The sequence below is a fragment of the Pomacea canaliculata genome, linkage group LG6 (genome assembly GCF_003073045.1).
Source record: "Pomacea canaliculata isolate SZHN2017 linkage group LG6, ASM307304v1, whole genome shotgun sequence".
Lineage (NCBI taxonomy): Eukaryota > Metazoa > Mollusca > Gastropoda > Architaenioglossa > Ampullariidae > Pomacea > Pomacea canaliculata.
The window spans coordinates 8,077,709-8,088,897 of NC_037595.1; the positions used below are offsets into that span (position 1 = coordinate 8,077,709).

General features: G+C 43.5%; 2 protein-coding genes across 6 annotated transcripts; both read right to left on the minus strand.

Annotated features, from left to right (window-relative positions):
• Nucleotides 1–923: 923 nt before the first annotated feature.
• LOC112565809 lies at nt 924–4,309 on the minus strand. The gene is made up of 6 exons (XM_025241607.1): nt 3,878–4,309; nt 3,579–3,689; nt 3,141–3,186; nt 2,774–2,874; nt 2,315–2,372; nt 924–2,134 (listed from the first exon to the last, which is right to left on the minus strand). Exons 1-6 carry the CDS (start codon nt 3,881–3,883, stop codon nt 1,965–1,967), a joined length of 492 nt encoding a protein of 163 aa, XP_025097392.1. The 5' UTR covers nt 3,884–4,309; the 3' UTR covers nt 924–1,964.
• A 1,436-nt stretch (nt 4,310–5,745) lies between these two features.
• LOC112565806 lies at nt 5,746–11,066 on the minus strand. Of its 5 annotated transcripts, none has more exons than XM_025241605.1 (3): nt 10,477–11,066; nt 6,645–7,413; nt 5,746–6,268 (listed from the first exon to the last, which is right to left on the minus strand). In XM_025241605.1, the coding sequence occupies exons 1-3, from the start codon at nt 10,524–10,526 to the stop codon at nt 6,098–6,100; spliced, it is 990 nt and encodes a 329-aa protein (XP_025097390.1). In that variant the 5' UTR covers nt 10,527–11,066; the 3' UTR covers nt 5,746–6,097. The 5 variants fall into 5 exon arrangements, with proteins under 5 accessions (XP_025097390.1, XP_025097389.1, XP_025097386.1 ...); XM_025241604.1 differs by having other exon boundaries at nt 6,591–7,413; XM_025241601.1 differs by having other exon boundaries at nt 6,483–7,413.
• Between the last annotated feature and the right edge of the window lie 123 nt (nt 11,067–11,189).

Here is an 11,189-nt window from a genome sequence, read left to right on the forward strand (position 1 = left end):
TGGCCACAAGCCGATATAGAGTCGCTGAAGAAACGTTAGGGATACAAGATGGCGGACAGTGCCTCGTTGCTAACGTGTGTATCACGTGAGTGAAAACGACCCATAACGTCACACATCTCTAATGTCATAGCCCAGCTTCACTCGCTATACTCACGTCCGCACTCCTCGACGACCTGTCTGGAAATTGTTTCTAAAAAATGTGCATGAAGCATTTTTTTCCAATGTATTAGTCTTCCGTGACTTATTTTTGAAAGTATAAGCCTTACTTCATGAACATAAGGGCATTAGTATCGCGCTTGATTGTTGTCATAGTCTAAATTAATATAAATAACTACGATTGGTTAAAGGTTGTGGGACACAATAAAAGATCAACCCCCTTTCAGCGACGGTAATTATGAAGCGCGCATGTCTTTGCCCTGTGGCAAAATGGGAAACTCAAGGGAAATCGTCTTCTTTCCGAAGTTAAGAAGCGACTTTGAGACACCGCAGGCACTTCTTGCTACTTTACCCCAGGGTACCTTCTCCACTTCTTTATTACTAAGGTTCCGTGCGCAAAACATCTGTGAGGTCTGGATACCGCTTTATAATTTATTATTATGAAATGTATCAGTATTTCCGAGGCTTTATTTATTTTACATGTGAGTCTATTGTAAACACAGCAACAGGCTATTCTCTCTTTTCCTGCACGCCGACTCCCAGACCCCCATTCTGTCTTTCACAAACTGTCGGTCACTCTTTTTTTCTCTCTCTCTCTCTCACACACACATCCATACGCCTTATGCATCACAGAAACTCTCTTGCAATATAAATGTGAGGGGTATGACTAAGACCATAACAATTCTCAGCAGCAGCTACATAACTGTCACTTTTCTGTTACTGGTTATAATAATCATCAGCGAATCGTAAAAAAATACTAGAATAACTTTTTTTGTTTTTATATGGCTTTTTTAATTTTGAAAGCAAGAAATAAAAAAGAAATTTAACAAGTAGTGAAAAGGAGGTGTCACGTCTGTCTTAAGTCTACACTGGGAATGGTAGCCATTGTGATGAACATAATAGTCTGCAGGCTGATGGTATTGCTTGCACAAGGCCCCATAGGCAAACATTGGAACTAAGAGTTGTTAAAACATCTTGCATCACCCCACACCCTCGAAACCAGAGAGATACCAAACAATGTATCTCCCGGTTACAAAACCGAAATGGTGGGGTGGGGAGAGGAAGCTTTCCTCCTTTGGTAGGAGAGCATGTCTTCCTTTGAACATTTCCATCAGTCTAGCTTAAGACAGAAAACACACTCAGAACTCAAAGAAAAATGGCGCAGAAAACATGCTGTTTAAACCCCACTCAGATGTAAGCAGTTTCACCACATTGATGATTTGCATGAGATGAGCAGTTACCCATTGCAGCAGTAATATTCTCCTAAATAGTTGGGTCAGAGGTCAAAAGATGGTTTCAGCAATAGATGCAAATTCAGACTTTTGTATGAAGAGGGCTAAATGTAACAGCAATAACTCATCACGGAGCAATTCTGTCCTGACTTTACATTTTCCCTGATGATTATTTTGATGTACCTATGATGCAGGTTTCCAAAATTGTAGGCGGTGTTAGGAAAATTGAATGTATTATTACCAGATCTTTGTGTCACATTCTGTTTTTTAAGGGAATTTGGGATTCTTCTTTTTTCTAGAGTAGGAATGTTGGCCACTTCAGAATTTTCAGTGCTGGAATGTTTCATTACTGTATTTCAGAAGGGGAATGTGGATGTCTATTTTTCTCTGTAAGAACTCAGTATGATTTTTATAAGGATGGGAATACAAAATCCTTGAGCCTCAATCATTTCAAGATGTGCCAAGCATGTTTTCTATCAATTTTTTTCTTTGAACTCTTCTTTTACAAGACACCTTTCTGTTTAAAAAAAAAAAAACCAACAACACATTTCTACAACACTTTGTACACGGGACTTGTCAGATGAAGCTTCGACATATGGGGCATCTCTGCTGGCCTCGGTAGCAGGAGGAACAAAAGAAATGTTCGCATTGTCCGAGGACGATCCTCCACGGGGAAGCGTTGCACAAGAGACACCACCAATCCCTTCCCAACAGAAGCTGTTCCTCGCCATGCAGCCATACGGTATCTGAAGGGAACAAGACGGATTCTTGTTTACATATCACATTGGAAAGACACACGACACGATAACACAATGACACGAAGAAATAAAAGCACACACATATGAACACACACACACAGACACACTATGCAAACAGAGATTCAGAAGAGGAGACAGTGGAGACAGGCAGTCACACAAAGTACTCACTGATACAAAGATCCTCTTCGCACTGAGCAACTAGATGAGCACTGTTGACACGCATTTGCTGCAAAATAGAAGTGTAAAGACTATCAACATCAGTTACAGTGTAAAGATGTTTATTGGCAGCAAAGTGTTGGTGTAAAGATCAGTACTATCAACAACAGCACCTCCACTCTGAAGATAATTACAAACAACAACAGCAGTATCGATGTCAAGATAGTTACTAACAGCAGCAGTTACATTGTAAACATGTTAAACTAGCAGTATTGAAGTATAATTACTGGGTAATTACTGGCCACAATAGCAACTGTGTTAAGGACAGACCATGAGATGCAAGGCACAGAAGTAGAGACCAAGACCGATGCTGCTAATTTCTAGTCTTCACAAAGACTACAACCTTGAAGCCATACTACTGTCGTACAAACAATAGTGTGGAAGACAAGGGCAGGGACCTGCAGGACTTACCAGTATCGGTCGTCTGCGATCTGTACCCAGGCTCCCCGTGTTGGGATCACCATTAGCATGGTCTACCGAGGTCGGTCCCGCTACTGCGTGGTGGAGCGCCACTGCACGGGGCAAAGTTCACAAATATTTTATTTCGTACAAATTGTACAAGGACTTAGTACACAGGGTCACTGCCTATAATCCTTAGCATGCATTCTACAAAATAGTATTTTCTCGAATTTCATTGTTTCCTTTGAGATTACTTACTTCATTAAAATATCGTCTGAAAGCTTTTTTTAAATACTAATAATACGGCTGAAAGCGTATTTATTGATGTATTAGAAACAATAGTTCGTTGTAAGTCAGTCTACAATTAATTAATGCTTACATTGCAAATCTTCTTCGCACTGGATTGAATGCCCCAGGTTTGTTCCCTGAAACGCAGAAATACTAAATGAATCAAAGGAAGATTCCCCAAGTACTCAGAAAAGTCACACCCACAAGGCAAATGACAATGACAATTTTTTTTTATTAAGGAGGGTAATATTTTAATCCACCGATGTGGGTTTTTTCCATCTACCTCTTCCCCTAAAGAGGGGAAATTGTTATCAAAACAACAACGTAAACAATGCAATAACAACGAGTTGTTCTCTCCTTTTATAAGCTTTGATTTCCATCATATTACATGGTCTTTAAAGTATAAAATAATGTTTAAGATTAAACGATAGCTAAAGGGCTTAGTTATTTTTCTTCAGAGTAAAACAGGTAAAATGTAAGCAGCTAGTGTATTGAGTATAAGAATAACATTTTTTGTTATTTTTGTTACCTTCACTTTTATTTTGCGAGCTCCACCATAGTTAACGCCGTTGTTTGTTTCCTCAACACATCCGTTAGCCCGCGCATCTTCAAACTGAACAGGAAATTCACATCCGCTTTCCTGTAGTAATAATTAAATAGCAAGAAGTATAGCAACAAAGACAATTTCAAAGATTACTATAGAATATTAGAGAACCAAATTGCTTCTATCGCAGATAGAATTTAAACTAAGATTAATTCCCTTCCAAATTTGACCTTTATAAAATAGACAGGACCGAAAAAGCGCAAAAGATTCTGGTGCCTTCTTACCATCATCTGCAGGTTGCAAACTCCACGAAGGTTCCAATGATCTTCTGTGTCCGTGGGGTGGGTATTTATTCCTACTGCAGTACGACACCCGAGTTCTTTGGATTCAGTAGTTTGGCTTTTCGGTACCGCTACATTACAATGTCGAAAATCATTACTATTAGAAGCATGGTTTGCTCCTTTTCCCCCACTACACCCCCAATCTACAGGGTTAGTGGAATGGCTGTCTAGTCTTGCACCATCACGACATTTAAATTCGTCGGTGTCAGATGAAGAGCTGTCTACTATATTTTGACATCCAACTTCGGTGGTGTCGGCAGCATGGCTATCTAGTCCCGCTCCATCATGACATCCAACTTCGGTGGTGTCGGCAGCATGGCTATCTAGTCCCGCTCCATCATGACATCCAACTTCGGTGGTGTCGGCTGGCTATCTAGTCCCTCTCCATCATGACATCCAACTTCGGTGGTGTCGGAGCATGGCTATCCTAGTCCCGCTCCATCATGACATCCAACTTCGGTGGTGTCGGACACGTGGCTATCTAGTCCCGCTCCATCATGACATCCACTTCGGTGGTGTCGGCAGCATGGCTATCTAGTCCCGCTCCATCATGACATCCAACTTCGGTGTGTCGTGGCTATCTAGGCTCCATCATGACATCCAACTTCGGTGGTGTCGGACACGTGGCTATCTAGTCCCGCTCCTTCATGACATCCAACTTCGTTGGTGTCGGCAGCATGGCTATCTAGTCCCGCTCCATCATGACATCCAACTTCGGTGTGTCGGCAGCATGGTATCTAGTCCCGCTCCATCATGACATCCAACTTCGGTGGTGTCGGACACGTGGCTATCTAGTCCCGCTCCATCATGACATCCAACTTCGTTGTGTCGTGGCGTCCTCCATCATGACATCCAACTTCGGTGGTGTCGGCAGCATGGCTATCTAGTATCATGACATCCAACTTCGGTGGTGTCGGACACGTGGCTATTAGTCCCGCTCCATCATGACATCCAACTTCGGTGGTGTCGGACATGGCTATCTAGTCCCGCTCCAATGACATCCAACTCGTTGGTGTCGGCAGCATGGCTATCTAGTCCCGCTCCATCATGACATCCAACTTCGGTGGTGTCGGCAGCATGGCTATCTAGTCCCGCTCCATCATGACATCCAACTTCGGTGGTGTCGGACACGTGGCTATTTAGTCCCGCTCCATCATGACATCCAACTTCGGTGGTGTCGGACACGTGGCTATCTAGTCCCGCTCCATCATGACATCCAACTTCGGTGGTGTCGGACACGTGGCTATCTAGTCCCGCTCCATCATGACATACAACTTCGTTGGTGTCGGCAGCATGGCTATCTAGTCCCGCTCCATCATGACATCCAACTTCGGTGGTGTCGGCAGCATGGCTATCTAGTCCCGCTCCATCATGACATCCAACTTCGGTGGTGTCGGACACGTGGCTATCTAGTCCCGCTCCATCATGACATCCAACTTCGGTGGTGTCGGACACGTGGCTATCTAGTCCCGCTCCATCATGACATCCAACTTCGGTTGGTGTCGGAGCATGGCTATCTAGTCCCGCTCCATCATGACATCCAACTTCGGTGGTGTCGGCAGCATGGCTATCTAGTCCCGCTCCATCATGACATCCAACTTCGGTGGTGTCGGCAGCATGGCTATCTAGTCCCGCTCCATCATGACATCCAACTTCGGTGGTGTCGGACACGTGGCTATCTAGTCCCGCTCCATCATGACATCCAACTTCGGTGGTGTCGGCAGCATGGCTATCTAGTCCCGCTCCATCATGACATCCAACTTCGGTGGTGTCGACACGTGGCTATCTAGTCCCGCTCCATCATGACATCCAACTTCGGTGGTGTCGGACAGCATGGCTATCTAGTCCCGCTCCATCATGACATCCAACTTCGGTGGTGTCGGACACGTGGCTATCTAGTCCCGCTCCATCATGACATCCAACTTCGGTGGTGTCGGACACGTGGCTATCTAGTCCCGCTCCATCATGACATCCAACTTCGGTGGTGTCGGCAGCATGGCTCTAGTCCCGCTCCATCATGACATCCAACTTCGGTGGTGTCGGCAGCATGGCTATCTAGTCCCGCTCCATCATGACATCCAACTTCGGTGGTGTCGGACACGTGGATATCTAGTCCCGCTCCATCATGACATCCAACTTCGGTGGTGTCGGCAGCATGGCTATCTAGTCCGCTCCATCATGACATCCAACTTCGGTGGTGTCGGACACGTGGCTATCTAGTCCCGCTCCATCATGACATCCAACTTCGGTGGTGTCGGCAGCATGGCTATCTAGTCCCGCTCCATCATGACATCCAACTTCGGTGGTGTCGGACACGTGGCTATCTAGTCCCGCCTCCATCATGACATCAACTTCGGTGGTGTCGGACACGTGCTATTTAGTCCCGCTCCATCATGACATCCAACTTCGGTGGTGTCGGACACGTGGCTATTTAGTCCCGCTCCATCATGACATCCAACTTCGGTGGTGTCGGACACGTGGCTATCTAGTCCGCTCCATCATGACATCCAACTTCGGTGGTGTCGGACACGTGGCTATCTAGTCCCACTCCATCATGACATCCAACTTCGGTGGTGTCGGACACGTGGCTTTCTAGTCCCGCTCCATCATGACATCCAACTTCGGTGGTGTCGGACACGTGGCTATCTAGTCCCGCTCCATCATGACATCCAACTTCGGTGGTGTCGGCAGCATGGCTATCTAGTCCCGCTCCATCACGACACCCACACTCTTCTCTGATGGTATCATTGCGAAGTAGTCCTACGCCATTCCGAACCTCTACTTTTTTGGTGTCGAATCCCGCAACATCTCGACTCCAAAGATCATTGGTGTGAGTAGCGTGGCCATCGAGACCCGTTCTAACGCGACACCCAGAATTTTCGTTGTCGTTAGAATGACTGTCAAGTGCCACTCCATCACTTCTTCGGACTTCCTTAGTATCAGTACCGCAGTGTATTAGTCCGCTTCCGTTACCACTTCCGGAATGTTCTGTGGCAGCATAGTGGCTGACTACTCCTGCATTAATACGATATCTGAAGTTTTCTGTGATAGTAGTGTGGCTGTCTAGTTCCGCTCCATCTCCACTCCTAAGATCATTGGTGTCAGTAGTGTAGATATGTAGACCTGTTGTATCACGACGCCCTAATCCTTCTGTGTCAGCAGTGTGGCTATCTAGTTCCGGTCCATCAAGCCATTTAAAGTCTTCCGCAGCAGTAATGTGGTTGTCGATTTCGGCTTTATCTTGGTTTTTAACTCCTTTGGTGTCAATGAAATGGTGGTCTATTTCCACTTCCTCAAGACGCTCAAAATCGGTTTCATTACCGTGATTAAGTAGTTCCTCTCTCTCACGACATCCAAAGTCCTTGGTAGTAGGATTGTTTGCTAGTCCGGCTCCAGCACAACGCACAACGAAGTCGTGAAAATCATCTTGGTCTTCATCGTTCATGTTCCCCCTGTTGTCAGCACACTCTGTCTTTCTGCTATCAGTAAACAAGCACAACAAATCAGGCCAACAGATAGCAAAGAGGATCGCTCATTCATATATTGTCACGTACCTGTCTGTAAATATTGTCACACTTGCATGCAGTAGACAGAGAGACATTGATTGACATGGAATTAAGAAAAATCTACACAGTGAGATACCCAATCAACAGCTGTGTCAACTCAAGTATGCCGTGGCACACAGGTGTGGAACCAGCTAGTGACCACTCGACTCTCAGCTCACCCACTTCATACTTTGTAACCGCTTAAAAGTAAATAAATAAATATTTTGGTATAGCGCCTTTTTTATACATAAAGACGAATTCAAGGTGCTTCACCATAGCATCCACACATACATGAAGGTACAAATTTCAACACCCTAAACAGGTACTTTTGTATTATTTACAACCGCCAAACCCACCCACACACACAAGCATGCACAGACAGAATCTGGATTACACCGTGAGTAAACCACCAGAGAACAAGCGTCACATCCAAAGAAAGGAATATTCAAGACAAGATCCGAACCACGACATCCGATTTTCACTGTCGTGGGGACAAACCCTTTAGCCAACGATCAATCAAACTAGACAATAAGCACTTCGCATTCCAATAATAGGAAGAGGAGCAGTAGTAATAATAATATTATCAATAGCAACAAACCTCTAATGCGTTGTTTCAGCTTAAGAGCACATAGAGCTATCTATCCTCTTACACCCCAAAAGTTTTTTCGGAAAATTCCGTAATTACGCAGTTGTTTGTCCATGAAGGTTTTTTTTTCACTTAGTCTATCGATCTGTCTATCTTTTTTTTTTTTTTTTCCTTCCCTTTTTGTGTTTACCCAGCTGTTGTAACGCCCCCAGCAGCACGATCAACACTCCTACGAAAACGGTTTATGGAGCCAGGAACTGTACAGTCATATAAAATATCATTAGTAATCGATGTGTTTGTGATTGTGCTGCAAACACTGTATAAGCCCCTCAGGGGGACAGAAATATCACTCAGCACGAAATGGCTCTCATTCTGGCTCTGACAAAACACAAGTAATTCAATGTATTTTCTGACTGTTCTTGTCTTCGCTGACCTACACATAAAGGCGAAAGCCTGATGAACAATGCAAACAAGTATTGGCTGGTCGCAGGCAACAGTGTGATGTGGGAGGAACGGGTGGAGGACACCCGTTGGTACAGTGGTAAAATGCTTACCACTACTGTGTACCTCTTTCTCAGATGTGATAAGAAGTACTGGCCAATGGCCGCTTCCTCTAGCTGGGCTTCAGTTGCTTTGCCGTTTCTCTTGTTGATATCATTTGTGCAAACTGACTGATTGATTAGGCTCATGCATATTTAATTTCTATAAAATGCCAGGTTTTATTACCCTCTTGTGTACAGGTGGCGCTAGTAAAATGTTGATGGGTAGTGACATATCAGGCCAACAAACATTGATAGAGGTGAAGTCAGGTTTTCATTTGAAAAAAGTCAGCTTTGCAGCAAGAAATAGCATTGGCAATTCTGAGGTCTCAAAATCAGAAATGATGGATGGTCAGTAAGCAAACCTTTATGGTGACTTTGATTGCTAACGCATAATTCGAATGTCAGAACGAAGAGCCTGGATATTAGAAATAATCTGAATTAGACAAGAATTTGGGATCGTAGCATGAAGTACTCTTGTTGTCAATCCAGTTCATTTCAGAAGTTACCGATTCACAATATTTCATAAACCTTATAAAACTTTGTAGATTGTCTTAATAATAATAACAACAACAACAACAAAAAACAAACAAACAAACAGCCAACTTGCTCATCTGTTAAAAACGGCGTAAGCCATTTGAATGAGTGTAAGTTAAAGAAGGGTTAAACTGTTCACTGCGACCAAAAGAATAAACTTTTTACAGATAAAAGTTCTTGCTGACAGTAAAAGAAACATCGCTATCTAAAGAACATAGCCAGACTTTCTCGTCTGCCCCAATATCTCTATCCCATAATAGCACGAACGCGACTTATTTAACTAGGAAGTGTACTGTAGGCCTTGAGGTTGCTGTCACACCCAATGCCCTCGTCCCACACAGCGATATAAACACACAGCCCGCATGAGCTGACCCCCATTTTCTCTGGAATAATTGAAAAAAAAATAGTTCAGATATCTCCTGAATAATGCATTTTAATCTGCTGAATCCCAGACACAGGGACCTGCATACACGTCCTTCGGAAGTCTTCGCCATTTTGTTCCTCTGGATTTTGAGCTGACGTTCGCTTATACAAACATTTTAACGATCATCGGATCGAAACAGCAGGGGGAGGATTCGTGACTGCCTTTTAAACTTTGCTTTTAACATTTTTAAGGTAAAAAAAGGAAATGCTTAGTAACAATTCCGTTCTGCACCTCGTCGAGACTAAAATGTAGTAGTGGGGATTTTACTGAATCTGCCATATATATATAATGAGAGAGAGAGAGAGAACGCTGATCGATGAATCCAATCAGTCTTACCTTTACCAGCAGATTTTGTGACACTTAGACAATGTCCTCGTAGTGTCGCGTTCAAGATGTCGGAGGTAGCAACAACACAAGCGTTTCAACGTGTCGGCATAACAGGTGTGTCCCGTGAGGCTATTAAATCAATGACGTAATAGTAATGACCAATCACAATACAGTATGTTTGATAACGACACAAACTGTTATTTCCTTCACCACTGTTGACATTAGTAACACTGTTTTATTTTTTTTATTCAAGCTTCGTGCACATTTACTCAAAGTGTATTTGAGGACATTGTATGAATGAACTACTATTTGTATAAATGTCAGTTTATTTATACTTCAAGGAGTGGACGAATAAAATTAATGTCTAGTTTCAACATAAGTTTTGAAGCGATTACAGTTATCGTCTCATTGTCAACATTACAACTAGATTCGTTTAGCGAGTAATTAGAGAGATAAGCCTAATGGACCATGACCTAGAAAGCGGCAGAACTGTGAAAATACACAGCAGCCGAAGCTCAGTCATGTCAAGAAAAACTGAAATAAGCATGCGTGGGAGGGACGATGCATTTAGCTAAAATACTTACTAATAATAGTAAATGTAAACCAAATACGTGCAGGAAGATCGAAGTATCATCCGCCGTACCACATGAATTTCTTTTAGTGTTAACTCGGTTTAAACATTTGTTTTCCTCCCTCTGTGTATTCCGGGAATAGAGAGATAGGGTTCCAAGAAAGCATATGATCGATTGCGACCCTGAAGGGTGCAAGGCCTCCCATGCATGTAAACAGAGCAGCGTGACATTGTGTTCTATGGAGCGTGTCTGAATAAACGTGCGCACGCGCATATAAGCAACACTCGCATGCACACACCTGTATCGAGGAGGAGGCTTTAGAACTAATGAGTAGCATGTGAAAATTCTTATTCGTTAATCACATCTAAAACATTTAAATCCCCTTTCTTCTTATCTAAACGATACAAAAAGGCGTAGGCCTATGACAGGCTGGTCGATGAATGTTAAGGTCACGTACGACAGCGACGACATACCTTGGTTGTACCTCTCCACCTGCCACCAACAGCTGTTGCAGTAACCACGACAGTCAATATCTCGTCAAATGTTCCGCATTCCAATGTTTTTATTAGCGGGTTAGTAAGATACCCATGGTGTAGCCTGAGATGAATTTATTGTTTGGTGCGATGACAATTTATTAGAACTTAATGTGCATACGACCTAATCTTTTCACTAAATGTAGAATACTTCCGAGATTTAAGCATTCGCGCGCACACACACACATAAAA